This window comes from Corythoichthys intestinalis, chromosome 8 (genome assembly GCF_030265065.1).
Source record: "Corythoichthys intestinalis isolate RoL2023-P3 chromosome 8, ASM3026506v1, whole genome shotgun sequence".
Classification (NCBI taxonomy): Eukaryota; Metazoa; Chordata; class Actinopteri; order Syngnathiformes; family Syngnathidae; genus Corythoichthys; species Corythoichthys intestinalis.
In genome coordinates, this window is record NC_080402.1 from 50,865,764 (window position 1) to 50,891,556 (window position 25,793).

General features: G+C 40.9%; 1 protein-coding gene across 12 annotated transcripts in view; it reads left to right on the top strand.

Moving 5' to 3' along the window:
- The window catches only part of rims1b (regulating synaptic membrane exocytosis 1b), a 141,668-nt gene that overhangs the window by 49,753 nt on the left and 66,122 nt on the right, over positions 1 to 25,793 (top strand). For 10 of the 12 annotated variants that reach the window (XM_057842448.1, XM_057842449.1, XM_057842451.1 and 7 more), the window contains exons 4-16: positions 1,558 to 1,859; positions 4,554 to 5,377; positions 10,444 to 10,484; positions 11,460 to 11,570; positions 12,085 to 12,184; positions 13,665 to 13,788; positions 13,894 to 13,950; positions 15,928 to 15,974; positions 16,121 to 16,236; positions 16,320 to 16,450; positions 22,738 to 22,909; positions 23,060 to 23,213; positions 23,363 to 23,419. In XM_057842448.1, coding sequence (XP_057698431.1) covers positions 1,558 to 1,859; positions 4,554 to 5,377; positions 10,444 to 10,484; positions 11,460 to 11,570; positions 12,085 to 12,184; positions 13,665 to 13,788; positions 13,894 to 13,950; positions 15,928 to 15,974; positions 16,121 to 16,236; positions 16,320 to 16,450; positions 22,738 to 22,909; positions 23,060 to 23,213; positions 23,363 to 23,419 — 2,236 coding nt within the window. The remainder of the gene's footprint in view (positions 1 to 1,557; positions 1,860 to 4,553; positions 5,378 to 10,443; positions 10,485 to 11,459; positions 11,571 to 12,084; positions 12,185 to 13,664; positions 13,789 to 13,893; positions 13,951 to 15,927; positions 15,975 to 16,120; positions 16,237 to 16,319; positions 16,451 to 22,737; positions 22,910 to 23,059; positions 23,214 to 23,362; positions 23,420 to 25,793) is intronic. The other 2 variants (XM_057842462.1, XM_057842463.1) reach the window with 1 other exon arrangement.

The window sequence follows — 25,793 nt, forward strand, 5'->3', positions numbered from 1 at the left end:
CTCCCCAGTGCCTTTGCCAGACATGCAGCCCCATATCATCAAGGACTGAGGGACTTTTGATGTTTTCTTCAGGCAGTCATCTTTGTAAATCTCATTGGAACAGTACCAAACCAAAAGTTCCAGCATAATCAACTTATCAAGAGTCAAGAATCTGCATTGGACAAGGTGTCAAAAGTCAAGAATCTGCATTGCAGACCACCACAATGTTTTTTATTTATTTCTTTTTCTTGTTTCAGTGCGCTTTCGAGACTGGCGATTCCATACTTTTTGCTCGGAATTGTACAAGTAGTTTTGAGAATTTGAAATCTAATCTGAGAAACGTACCAAAGCAATTGAAAAAACTGTAAAAGCAACAAACTTGAATTACATTGCACTAATAAATAGCCAATTTGTTCACTTTTATTTTTGAAGAGCAAAAAGTGGGCCGTACATAGATGCCCAGTGGGCTGAATAAGACCCGTACAATGCCAAGGTCTGTTTTAGATACATGTTTTTGGTGCCTTTCGGATTAATCTGCCTCCTTTGTCATTGTCAATGAAAGAGTCGTGGGGGAAATCATACATAAAAGTGAGAACTGGAAGCTTTTATTGTCATTTGATGATGAGTTAGAAAATAGTGAGGGGCTGAAAGGATTACTGGCCACTGATAATCTGCAAATTCTCTTCTGACGCAAAGAGGTGGAGAAAGACATGAGAGGGACTGTGGTGTGTGGCTGGGTGGTTGCTTGTTCACCGTGGGCCTGGTTGCTGGCTGATTTATTTTAGATTAGTCTGGACATACGCCAACTAGGATTCGGAATGAATGCTTCATGCTCACTACTAAGATGACTGCTACAATTCTATCCTTGTACATTGAGAAACATCACCAAATAGGCTGCAGCTTTAAAAAGGAGCTCCCTGTTTTTTAATTTTGGGTTCTGCTATGGAATTCAAGCATCCACCCGTTTTTTCTGGTGCTCTGGATTTATTTTCTGAGAAATAAATGTTCGGATTATAAATACAGAGGGAGATAAATCCTGCTTTTGTGCTGTCGAAGTGAGGCGATATCCAACGACAATGCTTCCGTGTGAGTATTTGATGTTGTCTCTGGGACTGATTTAAAGGATAAGAAATAAATTTGAACATTTTCACTGCCCATGATAATCAATCATCAGTCGTGTTTCAATGTGGTGCAGCAGCTGGCCAGAAAATTCATAAATAATACTATTTGAATTATACATTTGGAATGAAAAGAAGATTATTCTTTGAATATATTTCATAACATCACTATTATTGACATCCTAATTAAATGTTTAATATAAATGACTTGCAGCCACTGTGTCAAAGACAGTAAAGTATTTCAATAACTTCAGAGAAAACGTTTAAACTTTCCCCTATAGGAGAAAAACCTTCCCGTGCTTGTCCTCACCCCTTGGGAACTTTAATTTAAAGTGTATTGGTTAAAAAGCATGACGGAGCACTTACGTTTTTTTTTTTTTTTTTTAATAGTTACATTTTTGAACTAGCCTGCCTGACACATTTGTCCTGCTCAACATATTTGTCCTTTTAACCCCTACAGGTAATGTGGGTATGCAACCTATGCCGTAAGCAGCAAGAGATTCTCACCAAATCAGGAGAATGGTTTTCAGAGTCAGAGGTGCGGCCTGGGAGCCTGGGCTCCACCTTGAATGACCCAGCAAAAGGGGGAGATTCCCAACCTGACAGGAAGTTTCTCCGCTCAAAGTCTCAAGCCCCGTCCTCTACAACTAACAGCAATACCGAGCTGCCATATCGGATACAGGGGCCTGCTGGTGGCACTGCCTCTAAGGTTTCGGACACCATGCCTGGTACTCGTTGCCAAAGTGTACCGCCTCGTGAAAAGTAAGATGCATTCTATTTACAATATTGCTTACATGTAGACTGTATCGTTATAAACAGTGCTGTTTTTGGCTGGCCTTTTAAATTTCATCTTAGTTTTTTGGACGATGAAACTTATTAGTCTTAGTCATATTTAGTCATCTCAAAATACAGTATGTTTGTGTTTGTCTGGGTTTTGTGGACGAAAACTCTAGACTAAGTTCGTCTAGTTTTAGATGAGATATACTAGAAATTTGGTCTGCAAAATCAGGGGTTTCCTCAAGGATTTTTTCAAGCTGTGGTGGTGGGCTGCATCGCAGTCGGACAGTTTCACCATGTCGTGCCACAGCAAACTTGCTTGATATCATGACAAATAAGACTTTATTTTTTCCCATTTTTTCCCCCAAGAAGAACCATAACAAAAATATATTTGAAATATTTCATTAGCCAGGCTAATGTGGTAGCTCTCAGCTACGGTGCATGTACTGTATGTAAAATGCATAGCTGATCACAGCTACGTTATAATACAACTTTTTTTCTCTTAGCAATAGTATGGCTTACATCTCGTAGTCCTTCTTTTCCCTTTTATTTGGCCCTAATACTGTACGTACTACATTACCAAAACAATAATAGTCCTTCTGTTAACGGACCCATTTCAAGGAGTAGGGGGAAATTCTAATAACCATGTAAGAGTTTTAGTAGTTTTTGGTGACAAAGTGAATAGTTTATTTGGTACTTACTGTTAGTGGTCCCTCAATGTCGACCGATCACATTGCCCTAACCCAAACTTCCCCATTCACATGAACCTAAAAAAAGAAAAAAGAAAAAAATCACACGAAACAAAAAAATAGGGACCCCTAAAAGTCAGCTTTACCATTTTTTGTGGTTTTTGTGGTTTGTGGTTCATTAACTACATTTCCACACAAACGCACATCGAAGCACCATTTAGCTTTGCAAGGAGAGGTATGAGAGTCATTTTTTGAGTGTACCAGAGCTTGCGAAACTTGGAAAAAAAGTGATTTTATCAAGGTTTCGTCAGCCGTGATTGCGTATACCCGTCCATCGAACAGCCTGATAGCACAGATATAGGTACGATTGCCCCTCTGCTATAGGACGCGTTGTTGACGTTAGCGTAGCAGCGCTCTATTTTGGGCCCCACCTCCCGACGCACATTCATTCAAACTTGCCTTCCCGTCCAACACGGCCGTCCACCGCTCACTTTCGCTGAAAAGTCCGATCCAAAATACTGTAATGCCCCGGATGGGGCGAAGAAGGAGAGGAGTCGGTATTGGCTTACCCACTTAATTGTGGAAACAATAATAAAGAAAAACAATAACAAAATAACAGTGGGCTGCCGCTACATGCGACCGCTCTCTCTCGCCCGTTCTCCCATTCTTCCAACTGGCTTCCACCTACCTCACAGCTTCCCAGTCTGATCTTCTCTTAAGCGGGCCGCGCATAGTTACGGACATTACATTACACAAAGAATAGGTTGCCGCTGAACCCTTCACACTAGGCTTAGTGTCTTAAAAGCCTTAAAACATCCTTAAAAAAACAAAACAAAACAAAAGATCTCCTTTGCAAGGCGTGGTGGCTTTTAATATGGTGTCTCAGTGTGCCCCAATCTTTTATATGTAGGGGAAACCTTAAAAATAGAAAAATACACTCCAAAAATAAGGTTTTCCAACTATTTTGAATTAACATTGACAGACTAGCACATTTTGCAGTGTCTACAAGGACAACGCCAACTTGGTGATAATACACACTCAGCAGGAAAACAGTCAATTATTTTCAATGAATTATACCCACCTGGACGCAACGAACTGTATGTAAAAAAAGTTGTCTGAGAGTTTAAGAGGACGCTCGCCGTTAGCATAAGGTTAATGCTTACACAAATGCTATGCTAACACTGTTCCATTTAGTGTGTGATGATCACTCAGCACAGACCTTTAAAGGCTAAAACAACATGGCATATTCTCTATGTCCAAGACGAGAAAACAAATCCTACCATGTGTCCAAGCCTTGACAGGAGAGAACACTGGCGCGTTGGAGGTGGTGGTGGTGGTGGGGGGGGGGGGGGGTTGCAGCATGTCAAATGAAAGATAAACCCAGACACTGCTATGATGCAGGCTACCTACATATAAAATGTCACAGATTGTGAACATGTGACAGAAACTATTGTTTCGTCTCATTATGTTTTAGTCCCCCAAAAGATGTTTTTAACTTGTTATGTATCATCATGAAAAAAGTGCTCGTTGACGAAATATTTTCGTTATTGTCATGCTTAACGAAACAACACTGATTATTAAGGATAGGCTGAATAATTGATTTGTGGAGTTTAGTTTTTGCTTCATCCTGTCTAGAAACAAAACAATGATAACAACTAGTGAAGAAAAAACCCTCAGATTATGACGGGTTGATTGTCATCCCAACTGCTTCACCATCGGCTGCCAATTGCACCACAGACATTTTAACTTTTCTTTATTGGGCCAAAAACCTCTGAAAAATGCAGAGAAGCACTATATGAAGCACATGAAAATAATCAAAGGGCAGCCTTTGATGGACAATCCACCCTGGAAAATAATTCAAATTATTGATGGCAATGCAGACCAAACTCAGATACCAGTTCTGGAACAGAAAGAGTGAACATGGTTACGTGTTTATGTTTGTGTGCCTGTGAAATATTCTATAAAATCTAATAATCTGATTTCCGTCTAGAAAAAGGCCAGTTTCATACCATGAACAAAATGGAAAGGCAGGCCTAGGGCGTGGTACAGGCCGGAGATCTTCTGGGAAGTTGCCATCTCAGTCGTCTTTGGATGAAAGGGTTGGCCTCGGGGACCGACAAGAAAGACTGCCAAGAGATGGTCACAGGCTGGAAAAGATCCATTCGCAGGACTATGATGATGGTGAGGACAACTTGGGTCACTTAGTGAGAAATCGGAGACTACCTGAGGATGATGAACAGAAGGAGAGACAGCGACGCGAGGAGGAGTTCCAGAACCGTTATCGTAGCGACCCCAACCTTGCTCGATACCCGGTGAAGCCACAAAAGGAAGAACAGGAGATGCGAATGCACGCAAAGGTCTCCAAGGTCCGCCATGAACGGAGACACAGTGATCTTGCAATCAACGAGGTCGGACTAGGGCCTGGTGAAGGAGGAGGCTGTGAAGCACAGGGGCCTGGAAACCATCTGGCCAAGAAAGGAAACCGTAAAGCTCAATCGGAGAATTATCGAGCATATTCTGTGGAAAGGACCGTGGGGGAACCAGGGGGACGTGTGCCTCCAGATAAGAAGGGCTCTTTTGAGCCAGGCTTAACACAGACAGCAAGAAGTAAAGGTGGGGACAACTTGTTGAGGAAGGACTCGCAAAGTTCGGAACAGTCCGAGTCTTTGCGGCCGCCCACTTCACGGTCGTACAAGAGCAAGCGCGGCGTAAACAAGAGGCAGATGTCCATCAGTAGCTCAGAGGAAGAGGGCGGCTCCACGCCTGAGTACACCAGCTGTGAGGACGTTGACATGGAAAGTGTCAGCGAGAAAGGTCAGTCGCGCAGATGGGCTCTCGCCAGTACTACTAGTTTTATAAAGTTCCATCAGAATTCTTTTCATACCTGCTGTTATCCATTTTCCTACAGCTTTCACCTTTTATCAAAACATTATAATAACAAGACACGTTTTGCCGCACTTTGTCGTCACTAAAACTTGCCGTTGTATTGAAGTAGCTTTTACCAAGTTCACATGATTCTCTTTAATCTTTCAGTCTCTCCTCCCCATAAATGCCTCATTTGATGAATTTCTATCATCTTAATAAGCACATTTAGATTATGCCTGTATCAAATTGTGTATGCCATTGGCATGAAAATGCATTTCAACGATCCTTATAGTTATATGCATTTTTTAAAACAGAGATGTTACAAAGTTAAGCTTTTCTCATCATTGGTCACAGCGCTGATCCATATTGCCCTTTCTGATGCAACATTTTATTCAGGTGGCAGAAAGGACTATATATATATATATATATATATATATATATATATATATGTATATATTTTTGTTTTCAGTAGAATTAAAATTACCAATCCCTCTTTGTACAATTATAGCATTTTGCAGTACATCTGGATAGTGGAGATAAAAATATCCGCATTCCCAAAGTATTGGCCCTGCACATAGCAGTGCAGTGTGGTTTACACCTCTGCTGCTCTAAGGACAGCTCTCCTTTATTTGGAGAGACCATGTGATTTAGGCCATCAGATTTATGGAATTAGGTCAGTGTTTCTATTGCTATGTAATGCTTGACAAACTGCCAGATACAAAAGATAAAGTCTAGGCACTGTCGCATGCAGTAGATTTTTTTGCTACTCTTTTATTCTATAGTATTCACTAGCTCACACCTGCGCAAGTAATGCTCTAACTGAGCTCTATCACACCATGTAGCGGATCGATTTTATGAAAGCTATACGTAGAAATAAATAAATCTCACCGGTTACAATAAGGTTAGGTTCCAGATGTTTTAATCCCGATTACTACAACCCTGGGACTAGTAATGGGAAGATGTTGTGAAGTAGGCTTGCACAATATATTGTTTGAACGTAGCCATCACAGTGTTTGTATGCGCACTGATCAAATCGCAGGACGTGCAATTGTTTTTTGTACTTTTTAACATGTGAACTTTTGTTTTGCTACATAAAAGCAGCAAGTGTGCAGATCCTGCATCCTGGATCCTTTTTACAGTGTTATGATAAGTATCTGAAACTTTTGGAATTTCTCAAATTTCTGCATAAAATCACCATCAAATGTGATCTGATCTTTGTCAAAACCACACAGATGAGAATACAGTGTCTGCTTTAACCAAAACCACCCAAACATTTATAGGTGTTCATATTTTAATGACGTTAGTATGCAAACAATGACAAAAGGGGGGAAAATAAGTAAGTAAACCATCACATTTAATATCCTGTGCCCCCCCCTCCCCCCTTTGGCAGCAATAACTTCAACCAGACACTTCCTGTAGCTGCAGATCAGTCTGGCACATTGATCAAGACTAATCTTGGCCTATTCTTCTCTACGAAACTGCTGTAGTTCAGTCAGATTCCTGGGATGTCTGGCATGTATAGCTGTCTTTTGGTCATTGGGGTTCAAGTCTGGACTTTGACTTGGCCACTCCAGAACGTGTATTTTGTTTTTCTGAAACCATGCTGAAGTCATTCTGAAACCATTCAGAAGTTGATTTTCTTCTCTGTCTTGTTGGGCCATTCATCCTCTTTTGAGCTTCAACTGTCTGACAGAAGGCCTCAGGTTTTCCTGCAAAACATCCTGATAAACCTTTGAATTTGTTCTTCCATAAATGATTGCAAGTTGTCCGGGCCCTAAGCAGCAAAACAGCCCCAAATCGTGATGCTCCCGCTACCATGCTTCACAGTGGGGATGAGGTGTTGATGTTGTTGAGCTGTTCTATTTTTCTTCCACACATGATGTTCTGTGTTACTCTCAAACAATTCAACTTTGGTTTCGTCAGTCCACAAAATATTTTGCCACAATGTTTGTGGACTGTCCAAATGCCTTTTTGCAACCATGTCTCTGACTGTCGATTAATGAACATCCAAACTTTTAGAGATGGTTTTCTATCCTTTCCAATTTTCATACAAATCCACAATCCTTGATCGCAGGTCTTCAGACAGCTCTTTTGACAGAGCCATGATGCACATCAGACAACGCTTCTCGTCAAGACAATTCTCACCAAGTGTGTGTTTTTATAGTGGGCAGAGCAGCTCTAAACCACTCATTAGCTATTGGGCACACACCTGACTTAAATTATTTAGTAAAAATTGGTTTCAATTGCTCTTTAAGTCTCCCTAGGCAGAGGGTTCACTTACTTATTTCCCATCCCTCATCATTTTTATGCTTTCCTAATTAAAAATATGAAAATCTATAAATGTTTGGGTGGTTTTAGTTAAGCAGACACCGTTTTTACGTCTGTCTGATTTTGACAAAGATCAGATCACATTTAATGGTGATCTTATGCAGAAATGTGACAAATTCCAAAAGTTTCAGATACTTTTTCATGCCACTGTATATACAGCAAGCCTGGATGAAAACAACATTAGGCTACATTTGGGTCCCAGATACGATCACGTGACCAGAAATCAGGCGGATCCTGCCATTTTTCACAGGATCGGAATCGGATTAAAAGGATTAGGTTTTACTTTAAAAAAATATACTAGTATTCATGTTTTTTTTGCTTCATGCTCATACAGCGCCACAGCCTCTCACTCTCCTTCCTGCTAAGCAGTGCGACCAAATGTTTTTTGTTGGTCACCAGTGCAGCTGGTGTTCGTTACTTAACTTTGACATGTTTGTAGCTTTGATCAAGCCAGAGAAGCCTCAGTAGCGCTACGATAAAAGGCACAAATGTGTTGATCATCGTTAAATTTGCAGCCCAGTCTGAAGTGTGCTGTGCCAACTAATTCGTTGTGTAAGTGAGTGACTGTTCTCGCAACGTGATCGTCAAAACGTGGGTAAATTTGAGTGGACTCACTCAATGAAGCATTTCATAAAGACAAGCATTTTTCTACCCTATTCTTGTTCAAAAATAATTTGCAATACGATGGCGACACGGTGGGACAGTGGTTAGCACGTCCACTTCGCATTTCTGGGATAGTGGGTGCAATTCCGGCTCCGGCCTTCCTTTGTGGAGTTTGCATGTTCCTCCCATGCCTGCGTGGGTTTTTTAGGGTCTTCCTGTCACATTTAAAAAAAACGTGCATGTTATGCTGATTGAACACTCCAGATTCTCCGTAGGTGTGAGTGTGTGCGTGAATGGTTGTGTGTCTAGATGTGCCCTGCGACTGGCTGGCAACCTGATCAGGGTGTACACCGCCTTCTGCCTGGAGTTAGCTGTGATAAACTCCAGCTTAGGCCTGAACGATATTGGAAAAAACTGTTGCTGCGATTTTTTGGGGGTTTGCGATATATTGCGATATTATATTGCGATATTAAAAAAAATGTATATATATTTTTTTCAAGAAATTTTCACAAGATGACTTAAATAGCTGTTTGGAAAGACTTTAGACGACTCACCATCACCACAGTGTACAGTCATCCCTTGTTTTTCGCGGTTAATGGGGACCAGAACCCGCCACGATAAGTGAAAAACCGCGAAGTAGCGCACCCCCCCATTATTTATTTATTTATTTATTTATTTTTTTTTGTGTGTGTGTGTGTGTGTGTGTGTGTTTTTTTTTTGTGCCCAACGTATTTATTCAGATTTAGCATTGGAAAGAGATACATATAAGACATGTTTTTTTCTCACTTTACCCCCCAAAGTGATTTTAAAAAAATGTATATAAATAAATGGTTTTTAAGCACTTCAAATGTCATAATTATGATAAGTTTTAAACATAACTGTCCAACCAAATCATTTTTGAACAAGAATAAAGTACTGAAGCAGATAAATCCTTGGCTTTATTAAATGCTTCTGTTTATCTACTTTAGCTGTGACCGTTGAAGTGACATGTAGAAATTTCAAACTCCTCATGATCACTTCTGGCATTTATATGTCTCCAACGTCCCCACAGTACACACATTCATTCCAGCGCGGGTTCCTTTCAACTGTTTAACAAGTTAAACGATGATTGACAGATGCCCGTGTGAAGTCTGCTTCTTTGGCCAGATCAAAGCCATCGTTGTGCTGCAGTGACTAAGAGGATCAAAAGGCTGGGAGAGGGAGGGTCTGAGGCTGTGCGCAGACCAGAAAACAAGGCGTATGTGGATCAAAAAAAAGAAAAACTATCGCATGTGCTTGCGATGGGACTATCGCGCACATGCACATCGCGATGGCGATGTTTAAACGATATATCGTTCAGGCTTACCCTGTGACCCTCGTGAGGATAAGCGGTTGATGTAGATGAATCAATGAGTAAATTTCATGAATGTTATGGAGAGTAATTTATTGTGCATAATATCATAATTATCGTTATCAATAATTATCATTATTACCTGTGACTTGTTTGAAATGGGTGATGCTGCCAGGAACAAAAATCCCCAGACAACACAGCTCCTTGGATGGCCGAACACACAAACCCCTCTACCATGAAAAGGTGACTGCTGTAGATTGCTATAGTTCTGGTTACACCCGTGAACCATCTATAGCCGTTTTAAATTGTAATACACACAAGGACTTACTGGTCTTAATAAAAAATCCTAAGTCTAAGCGGACAAGATGAAGACTTTTTGGAGTTGCATCAAGAGCCCCAAAATTCGGTTTCTAGACTGGTTTTGATAGATACAACACTAGAGACTATCCTCTGGTCCACCCAGGTGAACCCCAACATAAACTGCAGGCTCAGAGCTGTGTGGCATTAAGTAGTAAGAAGACTCGTACTGGAGCCCAATCGTGTGTTGAGCTGAGCCCGACTATGTCTTGTCAGAATTTTGCAACCTCACATATCAGCTCAAACTTTTCATGCCACAAAAGTGATATTTCACATGCCTAGAAATTGTTTCTGTTGCCAATATTCTGCTTGTAGCAATAGTTACTAGACCACTCTGTCATCTTCAAACTATAGTTTTAAACAATTATGTTATATACAGTAAATTTTCTTTTTACAGGTGACTGGGACTGTCATCCACTTGATCCTACAGTTTGGCATGTAAGTCTTGGCAATATTTTCTTCTTTACTTTATTTCTAATTTTTTTTTTTTTTTAAATCGCAATTTCTAAGTGCACTTTAATACCTACAATGTTTAGTCTGTTTTAAACCAGAGTTCATTTTCTTGGTTAGTCTGCTTCGTTTTGTAAATGTGAAATCGCATCCCAACTCTAGTTCGGACCAAACAAGCAAACTCTAGTCCACTCAAAAATTGTGGCTCTCAGACCACTTTAAGTGTACCCTGCTTCGTTTGTGAATGCAACCGGAGCAGGGTGCGCTTTTGCTACTTTACATGCAGCATCACAGTGTGGATCTGTGATGGTCCATGCTGTGACGGTTCATGCGGTGCATCCTTGGAAGCCGATGTACTGCGCGCACGCTATTCAAAATCAACAGTGGCAAGAGGACAGACGATTAACCATGGCCAAATGTTGTTTTGCTGCACTAAGCAGTTGCATTTAATACTCAGAATCGGGTTCTAATGTAGCGGCTGTGTTTTGCATGCTGTTCCTGAACGCACCGTGTAAGAGTGCAGAAGCGTGGGGCGGGATACACTTTCTATGTTACGTTCTTGTTGACATTGCCTATGGCAGACAGTAGTCGTGTTATGTAGCACAAGTTATAAAATAAAGGATTAAAAAAATGACGAAGCTGCCGACTTCCTTGTCATTGTTACAGTATAAAGGAAACAAACGCCTGCACCAAAGGTTCTATTTTTTGGTTGTTTTTTTTCCCCCTTTTTTCTGGCAGAGATTGGGGGCGGGTAGTTTGGTTGGCGCAGCGTGAATGGTGAACAACAAGTAATTTGTAAGTGGTGTTGCGAGGTAGCTCTCCAACCGGACCATGATCCTATTGGTCTAATGAGAAAGTGCCCTAAGTTACTAATCATCAGTTAAAAAATATCGTTAAATAATTACAATGCAGGTTGAGCAGAAAGCCATCTGAATTGTTTTTACCCGTTTTTTGTCCCTTTAGCATCCGGTAACGTGGCAGCCATCCAAAGAGGGTGATCATCTGATTGGACGCATCACATTAAGCAAGAGATCCGCTATGCCACGAGAAGCTGGGTCTCTCCTGGGCTTAAAAGTAGGCAAAGAGGAATTCTTAGTAATATATTTTAACACTCACAAATGATTGATTAAAGTATGTAACAAGTCAAGGTGAGATTACATAAGGAAATAATAAAGAACAATGTCAAAATTGTTGTTATTAACTAAAGTGTATTTTTGGACGCTGTATTTTTTTTCTAAGATCATTGGAGTGATTGTATGTAGATTAAGGAAGTTAATGTTATTTATTGGGAACTGAAACGCAAACATGAGGTTGTAGCCCATGTATCATTCAACCAATCAATTTTAAATTTCCAAATTAGCCAGAAATGTGAGCCATTCTCATTTTTTTTTCGCATCTACCAGTTTTTTTTTTCTTCTCTCTCCTGGTCAGCTGCTTTTCACGGAGATATACTCCCAATGTGATCATTATTCATTTTGTTTCGGTTATTAGGAGAAAGCAGCGAGCTTACGCCCTACGGGAGTCAAAGTGTTAAAATAGTAATTATAATTACAGTACGTCTTTAATCTTCGTCCTCGTATTATTGCAGGTTGTAGGTGGGAAAATGACACAGACTGGAAGACTTGGGGCCTTCATCACGAAAGTTAAAAAAGGCAGTCTGGCAGATGTCGTTGGACATCTAAGAGCAGGTGAGCATGTTTACTGTAATACCGCACCTTTTTGCAAATTTACCTTAAAAAAAAAGTAGCAGAAATATTTCTGAAAATCAGCAAAATACAGTTGCATGAAAAAGTGTCTAAACCTTTTGGATTTTTTTTCACTTTTCTGCATAAAATCTCCATCAAATGTGATCTGATCTTTGTCAAAATCACACAGATGAAAAAACAGTGTTTACTTTAACTAAAGCAACACAAACATCTATAGGTTTTCATATTTTAATGAGGATAGTATGCAAACAAAGACAGAAGGGGAGAAAATAAGTAAGTGAACCTTCATGCCTAATATTTTGTGGCCTGCCCCATGGCAGCAATAACTTCAATCAGACCCTTCCTGTAGCTGCAGGTCAGTCTGGCACATCGATCAGGACTAATCTTGGCCCATTCTTCTCTACAAAACTGCTGCAGTTCAGTCAGATTCCTGGGATGTCTGGCATGAATCGCTGTCTTTAGGTCATCCCACAGCATCTTAATGGGGTTCAAGTCTGGACTTCGACTTGGCCACTCCAGAACGTATATTTTGTTTTTCTGAAACCATTCTGAAGTTGATTTACTTCTGTGTTTTGGATCACTGTCTTGTTGCAGCATCCATCCTCTTTCTAGCTTCAATTGTCTGACAGACAGCCTCACGTTTTCCTGCCAAACATCCAGATAAACTTTTTAATCCTTTCTTCCATTAATTATTGTGGGTCGTCGAGGCCCTGAGGCAGCAACACAGCCCCAAATCATGATGCTCCCTCAACCATGCTTCACAGTGGGGATGAGGTGTTGATGTTGGAGAGCTGTTCCATTTCTCACACATGACGTTGTGTGTTACTCCCAAACAATTCAACTTTGGTTTCATGAGTCCACAAAACATTTTGCCAAAACCTCTGCTGTGTGTCCAAGTGCCTTTTTGCGAACTTTAAACAAGCACCAATGTTTTTTTTTTGACAGCAGTGGCTTCCTCCGTGGAGTCGTCCCATGAACACTATCCTTTGCCATAGTTTTACATATAGTTGATGTGTGTAGAGATATTGGACTGTGCCAGTGATTTCTGTAAGTCTTTAGCAGACACTGTAGGGTTCTTTTTTTTCCCTACCTCTCTGAGTATTCTGCGCTGAACTCTTGGCATCATCTTGGTGGACGGCCACCCCTTGGGAGAGAAGCAAGAGTGGCAAACTCTCTCCATTTGTAGACAACTTCTCTGACTGGCGATTGATGAACATCCAGACTTTTAGAGATGGTTTTGTATCCATTCCCAGCTTTATACAAATCAACAATCCTTGATCGCAGGTCTTCAGACAGCTCTTTTGACTGAGCCATGGTGCACATCAGACAATGCTTCCCATCAAGACAATTCTTACCAGACGTTTGATGGGGATTTTATGCAGAAATATGAGAAATTCCGAAAGGTTCTTATACTTTTCATACCACTGTATTCACATTCATTTCCCTGTAATTTTTGTTCCAGGTGATGAGGTTTTGCAGTGGAATGGGAAGTCATTACCAGGAGCAACCAAAAAAGAGGTGTACAATATAATTCTTGAATCAAAGGCTGAGCCTCAAGTGGAACTAGTTGTTTCAAGACCCATAGGGTAAGATTGGCTTCATTAGGGTGTAGGAATTTATTTTATATTTATTAAGCTTTATGAAAAAAAAGCTTACTGCTTTTTTTAATTTCTCCTTCCTTTATCTAAAAGCTCTATTCACCAAATAATGCCCAAAAACCTCTTGAGAAAAGTATATAAAGTATATCAGTAAGTACTTGTTGTGAGAGAACCTTTAGAGAATCTGATCCCCACAACTTACCTAAAATCCTTCAAATGATAGATTTTGACCTATTATTTTTCCTGCTGCTTCCCACCATGTATAACATTAATACCGTAATTTCTTGGCTATAAGAAGTATTTTTATATTTAGAAAAAATCATCAGCATCCAAATAAGAAAATCCATCATATTTTGTAAATTACCCTGTACCTAGGGCTGTGTTTATACTTTTACTCCAATGTTATATGTAAAGTCAAAATGTGACAAATTAAATGTGACAAATTTCATATGTTGACATTGTTTTGGAATGTCTTTCATTAACAGCGAACATTGCATTGAGGGCATGTGTGTGTTGATATTGTTTAGGATGTTTTTGTCATTAATATGGTTGGGGATTGTTTGAATTTGAACGGTTCCAGTTCCAAACAATTCTTGATTCTGATTCTTTTAATAGGCAGGGTAAAAAAAATTACATAGTTTATATTAATTTCTTCTCGATTATTTTTTAAAAATTATTTGAACTTTCAATTAACTATGAATTTCTCACAGAGCTATTTTTAACTTTGTATATAAATATCAGTCTTTGAACTTGAATATAATGAAGTTTTTTTTCCACAGGAGTGCACTTTCACAAAGATGTTTATTTTTCAAAAGCTTAAGGAGAAAACTTTTACACATATTCTTTTGCTGCAGGCATTTTTACATGTTGAGCTCCCACTAATGGGGTAACCTGGTGCAGAATATGAAACAAACAAACAAAAAAAACCAACTTGTAAAATCCAGTCCAGGTTAGCAACGAGTACAGTATAAAATCAGAAACCGTTTTTGTTGAGGAAAATGATATCTGCCTTCTCAGGCAGTAAGTGTGAGCGTTCTGCACAGATAGTGTCTCCGTTCACTGGGTACAGATGGAGCTTGAATGCATAAATATGAGAAACCGAGAAAAAGTCGCAAATATTACGTATAGTAGTAGTAGTAAGGTAGCTGTGAGCCGCTACGCACTTTAGATACATGTACCTCAGCTGGGAGCTACGACGAAGGATTAGTATAAATTTGTCTACTAATTATAATTCAATGTAGATGTGACAAAATAATAAGGATTTTCTCATTTGTAAAACTGATTCTAAAACAAAAGATCCTTTTAATACTGTTGATTTTATCGGAGGCTGCAACGCCATCCATCCATCCATCCATCCATCCATCCATCCATCCATCCATCCATCCATCCATTATCTACCGCTTAATCCGGGGTCAGATAACGGAGCAGCAGAAGACAGACGTTGTTTTACCTACCTGGTTCTGACTTGTTAGAGGACCGGCGCATCATGTGTAATACACGGCACTCAGCTATACACTACTCGGCACTTGTACTCCATTAAGCCAGAGGTGTTTAATCATATTGGTCGTGCAGCAACCTTTGCATGATAAAGCTGTGTTGCAAATATTGCACTGAGCTGACAGGTCATTTATTTTTTTTTGTGAAGTTGAGCCAAACTTTTGAGCGCTACCACATTGTGTGCATGGTTGAAATCAAGTTGCAATGCACAAACACACGCTTCATGTGGCTTCTTCTTCGTGGTGTTCAGCAGCTATATTTTTTCAGGGCACTGAAACATGGAATCGAAATTTAAAAATTCAAACGGTTCCAGTAGCATCGGAGTGTTAGTCTTCAGATAACATCGATGCGCAATGCCCAACCCTAGTCATTCACAAGGAACTGTCCATTCAAAACTTAAGTGGTTGAATGTTTAATTGGTGCTACAGACAATCTTACAGACAGATCAAGAGTATCTGCCTGCAAGAATGCATGTGACAACACATTATCTTACATGTTAATGCAGGACATGGTATGCAACATGCGAGAGCTTGTTATACTCGAGAAATTACGGTACTTGAATGATATCTTTGATAATTAAATCTTTCTGTTGAAAGATGACAGTTGTTGGGGATTTTTTTTAATTCACAGGGACATTCCTAGAATCCCAGAGTCATCTCATCCTCCTCTAGAATCTAGTAAGTGTCTAAAGTTGGTATGGTATTTGTTTTCTTTAAATTATGAAAATGAGTACTGGAGTGGTTAAGAAGCTTCTCAGCAAATTTTGACTTGCTCTGTTTCTATTTATTTTAAATTAATGAGTGTTGCATTCATCATCTTTCAGCAGGTTCCAGTTCCTTTGAGTCACAAAAAATGGACCGGCCCTCTATATCAGTGATGTCCCCCACAAGCCCAGGAACCCTCAGAGACCTTCCTCTGGTGCTGCCTGGACAATTATCAGTAAGTACCCACATCAGAACATAAGCCAATTGATATGCTGTATGAGGAGAGACAGGAGTTAAATATCTTGAATTATATTCCAGGTGAAACTGTGGTATGACAAAGTAGGACATCAGCTCATTGTCAACGTCCTTCAAGCCATAGATCTGCCTTCCCGACCTGATGGACGACCACGAAACCCATATGTAAAGATGTATTTCCTGCCTGACAGAAGGTATGTACAAGAGACCGATTATTGGCGTCGATATTTGGAAATTTGACGTATATCGGTATGCAGCGTTGTTAATCTTACTTTTAAAAAGTAACTAGTTAAAAATACAAATTACTTCTCCCAAAAAGTAATTCAGTTAATAACTCAATTGCCCCATTGTAAGAGTAATTAGTTACTCAGCAAAGTAACTGGTCAACATTACTTTTCATGTTTTACACTTTATTACATTATACATTCTATAACGTCTTCCACATAAAAGATGTTTATATTAACTGATTGAATTGAACTTTTTTTTTCATTTAAAAACAAAAAAAATACATAGATCACACTTTTTACTTTTTTTAAATTTCAGATATGTAAGAGTGTAATGATGTACGAACTTTCAAATGCTGTGAGAAAAAATGCCTTGTTTTTCCTGTTGTACTGAACCCGCAACAAACAGTGAACCCCGTACCGAGGTACATACTGAATTGTGATTTGTGTGTATCGTCACCCCCCCCAATATATATAGACATATTTTTCAATATGCAGGTGAGGCTCTGAATCTCCTGCCTCTCCTACCTTTGCTTTAGTAGTTTTGATTAAAAAATATCACACAAGGTTCATGGATACGTCATTCAAGAAAAATTTAGGGCAAGTGACTATTTTCGGTAGCCTAATTAAAAATAAAATAAAAAACAATAATAATAATAATATATTGTAGCGTTTACAAGGACAACGCCAACTTGGTGATGATAATGCACACTCAGCAGGAAAAAAGTACATTATTTTTAATTAATTGAACCCACCAGGACGCCACGATTTTTATGTAAAAAAAAAAGTTGCACGAGAGTTTAAGATGACTCTCGCCACGCTGAATGCTAATGCTAACGGAAATGCAAATGCTATGCTAACGCTCCAAGCGACCTATCCAATCATGTCCATTAACCACACTGTCCTTATGGGCCTTTTTTAAAATCCGACCGGCCGATATGGAAAAATCCATTTAAAACAGGGTTATACCGGCTCAGTTGCATCCGCGCCTCTCTCTCCTGCCAGCTGTCTCCTGCTCTAGCATTCACCCCGTCCTCTGATTGGCACACCTGACGATATCTCACGGCACACTGGTTGAAAAACACTGCTCTAGTAGACAGCTAGGTCGCCGATGGCTAGAAATCTGAGCAGTTCTTAAACGCGACACGAGCGATACCTCGCTCATCTGTACACGATGGAGATGTTAGGTTTTGTGTTAGTTTTCTCCTTGTGTGACTTGTCTCTGTGATTGCCCATTGATTTCACCTGTTGTGCCTTCTAGTGTCCTGCAATCTGCATCCTAGTGTGTTACCCAGCTGTTCCTCGTTGTCTCGTTACCCTTTGTCTACGTGTGTATATAAGCTCCCAGTTTCTTTTCAGTCCTTGTTGCGTCATTGTCAATGTCAGTGTCAATGTCTATGTCTGTCCTTGCGAAAGCCAAGATCTTCCACGCCCTCGTGTATCCGTCCCTCCGATTTAAGTAAGTTTTTTTTTAATCTTGCCCTTTTGATCCCCAGTGGTTTTGGTTGTACTTTGTGTTTTTGTTAGATATCATTAAAACGTTTTTTGAGTTCATCGCCATCTGCCTCCTGCCTTGCATTTTTGTTTCTCTGCTTTTGGGTCCACACAACCTGCCTGCCCGCGCACCACGTGACAGAATGACGCAACCAAATATGGACCCAGCGGGAAACCTCCAACCCCCCAGCCTTGCTCCTCACCTGTTTCTGGATTCAGATTTCTCCGATTGTGAAGAAGGCCCTGACTTAATTAACATTCTTTCCGACAGCGATCCCGACCCAGATTTTGAGTTCATGCCCCTTTTTTTTTCACCCTCTCGGTTTTTTTCAGGCCTACCTCATTACACGTCCCCTTCCCAGCCTTTTTCCCTGGACCCTTACCTGGGTTCCCGTTTGGCCATCTACCCTGGACCTCCGCGTGGCGGCCAGCGGGGGCGCCCAGGTAAGGGCCGTAGTTCCTTCACCCCTCCTTCAATCCCACCAAGTAATGTGCCACACAGTCTGCCATCCAACACCGTATGGAAGCCTCGGCGTGCTCGTCCGCGCCGACGGCATGGGCCCGCGCCGGCTCCCCGCAGTCAAGTTCCTCCCGCGCCGGCTCCCCGCAGTCAAGTTCCTCCCGCGCCGGCTCCCCGCAGTCAAGTTCCTCCCGCGCCGGCTCCACGCAGTCAAGATCCTCCCGCGCCGGCTCCACGCAGTCAAGTTCCTCCCGCGCCGGCTCCACGCAGTCAAGTTCCTCCCGCGCCGGCTCCCCGCAGTCAAGTTCCTCCCGCGCCGGCTCCCCGCGGTCAAGTTCCTCCCGCGCCGGCTCCCCGCAGTCCTGTGCCCACGCCGACTCCCCGCAGTCCTGTGCCCGCGCCGACTCCCCGCAGTGCTGTCCCGCCAGCAGATTCCTGCGACCAAGCTGCTGTCCCGCCAGCAGAGTCCTGCGACCAAGCTGCTGTCCCGCCAGCAGATTCCTGCGACCAAGCTGCTGTCCCGCCAGCAGATTCCTGCGACCAAGCTGCTGTCCCGCCAGCAGACTCCTGCGACCAAGCTGCTGTCCCGCCAGCAGACGACCCCGCTGCTGTCCCGCCAGCAGACGACCACGCTGCTGTACCGCCAGCAGACGACCACGCTGCTGTCCCGCCAGCAGACGACCACGCTGCTGTCCCGCCAGCAGACGACCACGCTGCTGTCCCGCCAGCATACGCTGATTCCGACGACACCGCTGCTGTCCCGCCAGCAGACGCCGAAGTTCCTGGCCCTCGCCCCGACGATGCTGCTCCCCGCTTCTTGCCACGGCTTGGCGGCATGAAGGATCGAGCACTGCCTCGTCTGGGACGCCCGCCTGATCGGCCCGTGCGGTCGCTAAACGTCTGGCGCCCTGGACGCCCTCCAGATCGACCCTTGCGGTCAGCCCATGTCTGGCGTCCTGGACGCCCGCCTGACTGGCCCTAACGGGCTGGTGTTGCTCCCTCCTCCGAGCAACCTTCTGACTTTTTGTTTCCTCGGGACGTCTGTGATCCGTCCCTTGAGGGGGGGGGTACTGTTAGGTTTTGTGTTAGTTTTCTCCTTGTGTGACTTGTCTCTGTGATTGCCCATTGATTTCACCTGTTGTGCCTTCTAGTGTCCTGCAATCTGCATCCTAGTGTGTTACCCAGCTGTTCCTCGTTGTCTCGTTACCCTTTGTCTACGTGTGTATATAAGCTCCCAGTTTCTTTTCAGTCCTTGTTGCATCATTGTCAATGTCAGTGTCAATGTCTATGTCTGTCCTTGTGAAAGCCAAGATCTTCCACGCCCTCGTGTATCCGTCCCTCCGATTTAAGTAAGTTTTTTTTTAATCTTGCCCTTTTGATCCCCAGTGGTTTTGGTTGTACTTTGTGTTTTTGTTAGATATCATTAAAACGTTTTTTGAGTTCATCGCCATCTGCCTCCTGCCTTGCATTTTTGTTTCTCTGCTTTTGGGTCCACACAACCTGCCTGCCCGCGCACCACGTGACATGAGAATGTTCTACCTACTCCTTCCTTCCTTGCTACTGCAACTCCACCCGAGGACGTTAAAAAAAAGATTTATATTAGGGCTGTCAAAATTATCGCATTAAGGCGCGGTAATTTTTTAAATTAATCACGTTAAAATATTTGACGCAATTAACGCACATGTCCTGCTCAGACAGTATTCTGCCTTTTGGTAAGTTTTACAAGCAAGGATTTTTTGCTGTCTAACAGCGAACTCTTGTGGTCGCTTTGCGACATGGTTTATTGCTTTCTTGCCAGTTCAATATGGCTGCACGATGTCTCGGGCTGACGCCTACGTTGTAATGTTATGCTTATATGATCCTTGGACAAGATTTGTCCGTATGTATGGTTGTTGTAAAGAATGTACATATTATGTTAGTAAGCGAAATGTTATATTTTTTGTATGAGACGCTTTTTGTTTATGTTTAGTGAACCTGTATAATGTGCTAAGCTAACGATGTTGCTAATGCAATGCTTGTGTATGCTTTTTTTTGTAGTTTCACTACGGTCTAAAGGGGACAGTGGTTTGAGGCCATTTTATTAATAAATCAGATGAAAAAGGAAGAAGTCTGATTATTAAGGTGTCGTTCACTAGCTGTCTAGCTTTGGAAAAAGTAGACGCTTCGGAGTGAGGACAGCATAGACAGATTTAAATGACAGTAGAGTGAAATGCCCACTACAGTCCTTATGTACCTACCGTATGTTGAATGTATATATCCATCTTGTGTCTTATCTTTCCATTCCAACAATTTATTTTACAGAATATGTATATAATTTACAGAAAAATATGGCATATTTTATAGATTGTTTGAATTGCGATTAATTACGATTAATTAATTTTTAAGCTGGAATTAACTCGATTAAAAATTTTAATCGTTTGACAGCCCTAATTTATATATATAAATTACATATATACGTATATATACATATATATACATATATAAATTTCTAAATGTGACATTGGATGATTTCTTGCTGCACACCTGACGATCTCTCATTGCACAACTAGTGTGCCGCGGCACACCGGTTGAAAAACACTGCTCTAGTATGTACCACACAGACACACTTTAGCCTAAAGTGCCTGTGACAGGATAAAACAAGTCTTGAATAGCATTATTATGTTAAATAAAATCATATTTTTAGATGATTCGACTATACACAACAATTTGGCAAAGCGCAGATGACGAAAAATTAGTCTTTTAATCTGTCGTTTAGCCCCGCCTGTTATGTTATCACGATTTTAGCTGGCTTAGACTTCAGCCCATTGAGGGGGAAGATTCAGAATGAGGAAATGGACAGAGAGCTGCAAAATGTAATCATTGTTTCAATCTCTGTGCTCTAATATTTTCACAGGATATTATTTTTATTTATTATTCTAAGTATTTTTCCCCAATTGCTAAATAAATGGTATGGTCTTGACAAATAACAGTCATGCGCTAAATGGAACATGAAATATCAAAAATGAATTTTTTCAGTACGACGGGGCATAATTTCTGCATAATGGTCAGAACTGCCGACTTCTTGCACCTCCCGAATGGTATTTTATACCACCAGAGTTAGTCCGGCTTTTGTCATTTCGCCACCCCAGCTAGCCAACATGCTAACCCGAACCGAGCGGCTTTTCCAAGTGTTTTTCATGCCTTTCGAAAACAAAAAAAATCACACAAAATTACCCCGACTCATGTCACACACGGCGGCGGGGTTGATTGTCTTCACCAATCGGCCAGCCCCCGCGGTGAGCAAGTTTTGGCTCGTCATTCCCTTGCTGCGGGCAGGAGTGCTCGTTGCAGGGGAAGCAGCTGGAGAATGACCGCCGTGCGGCTGTTTTTTCGCCTTCCGAAAACGAAAAATCACACAAAAATACCCCGACTCATATGACACATGGCGGTAAGGGTGACAGCCTTCACCGATTGGCCAGCCACCGGCGGCGAGCAAGTTATGGCTCGTCGTTTTCCTGTGCCCTGGCGGGCAGGCAGTGATCATCGCCGGGGAGAGAAGCGGAAACACTGAAAATGTAAACAAAACAGGAGGAGTTTTATCACCCAAAAAATGCAAGCCACCTCATTATTAAAACGTTTACCATGATCCCAGTATTTGACATAATATGAAACACTAAGCTTACCCACTTCCTTGTCCGTCCAATGGTTCTTCAGTGGTCGGACTTGTTTTGGCCATCGCAGTGAACAAGGATCTTTTGAAAATCCAAAAAGTCTCACACCACTCTCCCTGGTGTAGCAACAAAAGCCTGCAGCACATTGGGCTGGCATGACGCAAAGAATAAACGAATTAATCAGCAAAATCAGCTGAATCCGCAGTCCTTCTGCATGCTTTGAAGCAATATGATTCTAATTCACATAATAACGCTATTTAAGACTTTTTTTCTACTGTCGTACGCACTTTAAGGGACAAGTGAAGTATTGCTTAACAAAATGAGCAAATTTTGACTCTATATTCATGGTATTTACAGTATATGTAGAATATACTGCATGTGTACTGTACATAAGTGTATATGGGTGTATGTCTATATTTACATAATCTATTGTGCATATACTGTAGGCTATATACAAGCAGTATTGGAAATGAGTAGATGCATATTTCTGGTGTTCTTTGTCTGACTGTATTTACTGCAATTTTCCTTGATGCTGTTTTTTCTCTGCTTTCTTTGTCCCGAAATGAAAAAAAGCACAGTTGTTCATGCAATAAAATTTACAGCTCAATCGATTTATTTATGCCCGATTTGTAAGATGAATATTTGCGTTTCAGTGACAAGAGTAAGCGTCGCACTAAAACTGTGAAAAAGAGTGCTGAGCCCAAGTGGAATCAGACCTTCATATATTCACATGTTCATCGGCGAGACTTTCGCGAGCGCATGCTGGAGATCACCGTCTGGGATCAACCTAGGGTCCAAGAAGAGGAAAGTGAATTCATGGGTGAGGTAGGTTTGAAGCTTTTTTTTAATAAACTGGTTTAGAACTGTCTGAACTCTTTCACTCTTTCATAATAATAGCTATCCTTTTTATACCGTCCTACAGAAGCGTATTGAAGGATTAGCATGTCTTTCCTTTTGGTCTATGTCTTCTCTCAGATCCTGATAGAGTTGGAGACCGCTTTACTGGATGACATTCCTCACTGGTACAAACTCCAGACACATGATGTGTCTTCGATACCGTTGCCTCAGCCTTCCCCATACCTCTCACGCCGACATGTTCCTGGAGACAGCCCTGGCAAGAAGCTACAGAGTATGTGTTTTTGAAACATTCTGTCATCTTGTGAACCAAAAGTGTGGGGTCCTAGCCGTTGCAAAGCGCACAGATGATTTGTCCCTGGGTGCACAACATGTAGAACCTCCCAATCTGATGGTCTTTTGTATGTGTGTGCGTAACTGCAGGGTCTCATCGCATCATTGATACAGAGTTTGATGATGGTTTGATGATAGTGACTAAAGGTGGGTAGGGGGCATGGTTACTTATTACGTGTTGCCTTGTAGCAGCCTATGGGCACCCCAGCACTGGGTGAGAGAACAGATGATGCCCCCCAAACCTCTGAAATTCAACATCTTGCACCGAAATCTTCAAATGCATTATCAATTGTATTTCTATTGGACTGGTGGTGTATGTTGTTTTGGCTGTATCTTAATGGTGTACTATATATCAGGGGCTACATTAAAACGTTCTCCTCCTCTGCTGACTGTAGGAACACTTGTTACGTTGAACGCATGCGGAACCGTAGCTTTAGTTCACTGCCATTCCACTAAGTCTCATGTGATCTGCATGCCTCAGATATCTGACAGAAACAGTTTTATTCATTTTTAAAGACACTTGTCATTTTGACAACTGAATTTCTGTTCGGCAGTACTTGTTGTGTCCTGATTTCCTGACAAATTCACTGTTATATTTTATATACAAATCTGATATGGGCAATTTTGATGTTAGAAATTGCTGTGCAGTTATGTTTTTTTTTTTTTTGATGCACTTCCTTTTCACCTAATGGAAAGACATAGTATTTAGGGATGTCCCGATCGCATATTTTTGCACCCGAATCTGCCAATACAGAGTCCCGAACCGATACCGAAAAAAGGTGTTTTTTTGTTTTTGTTTTGTTTTTATTTGAAAAAAAGTTCCAAATATCTTCCAGTACTGTACTTTTTACAGTACAGTCTCTTCCTTTTTTTCCAGGAGTGTTGCAGAGTATAAAACGTTCTGGACATAGTTTTGTATCTTTTCGCAATGCCGTAGCATTTCTGGATTATTTTGTTACTTTTTAGCCCTTAAAAAGAAAAAATAATCCATATATGTATATGTATGTATATATATATATATATATATATATATATATATATATAAATATATATATATATATATATATATATATATATATATATATATATATATATATATATATATATATATATATATAATTAGGTCTGAATTAAAGTATATTGGAAAAAATTAACATTGAGATATACAGTAAGGAGCAGAAGTATTTGCACCTCTTGTGATTTTGCAAAGTTAGAAAATACTTAGAAAATATGTAGAGGTCTGAAATTTCATAGATGCATTTCCACTTACCGAGACATACAGTAATCCCTCGCTACTTCACGCTTCACACCTCGCGCTCTTAGTCCATCTCAGATTTTTTTTTTTCAATTTAAAAAAAAGAAAAAATACAGATGAGCTGTCCCTAGCTGATTGCATAGTCTCACGCTTGCTCCCTCCCTCCCTCTCAGTGCTCTTTGTTCGTCAGAGAGTGAACTGGAGTTGCTTATTAAAGTAAACGATGATTGACAGACGGTTAAGTTTTGCTCTTGCTAGAGACTTGACCTTTAAAGGGCCGCATGCGTTAATCATCGTTTAACTTGTTAAACAGTTGCTGTGGCAACGAGTGGATTTGAGTCCACACTCAATGAATCATTTAATAAAGATTTAAAAAAAAAAAAAAAAAGTTTTACTTTTTTTAATGGATTGGGGGTCTACTTTCTTGTTTAAAAATAATTATGTGTGACAGTAACATGTTTAAAACTTAATTAACTTAAAACATAAAACTTAACTTAAAACATAATTTTTACATTCTAAGTGCTTAAAAAGATGTTTTACGTATACTTTGGGGAAAAAGGTAAAAAAAGATGTCTTATATGTATCTCGAAAACGCAGATATAATAGATTTGAATAAATAAATTGAACAAAAAAAATGGTTTTATTTTTTTGGGGGGTGGAGGGCACTACTTTGTTTTTCACTTATTGCGGCGGGATCTGTCCCCATTAAAAGCAAAAAACGAGGGATAACTGTAATATGGAAAAAAAATCTGGAACTCACATTGTATGATTTTTCAATAATTTATTTTTAATTCACTGGGGTTTGTAAGTATTTGTACCCCTGAGAAAGTCAATGTTAATATTTGGTGCAGAAGCCTTTGCTTGCAATTACAGAGGTCAGACGCGTTCTGTAGTTCTTCTCCAGGTTTTCACATATGGAAACAGGGATTTTGGTCCATTCCTCCACACAAATCTTCTCTAGATCTGTCAGGTTTCGGGGCTGTCGTTGAGAAACACGAAGTTTCAGCTCCAGCTAATAATTTTCTATTGGATTGAGGTCTGAAGACTTTTTACACAGCCTCTCCTTGGTCAGTTTGGCTGTGTGCTTCGGATCATTGTCATGTTGGAGGATCCAGCCACGACTCATCTACAATTCTCTGACTGAGGGAAGGAGGTTGTGGCTCAAAATCTGATGATACATTTACCCTTCATCCTCAGCTTTATAAAGTACAGTCATCCTCTCCCCTTTGCTGAAAAGTTGCCCCAAAGCATGAGGTTTCCACCCAC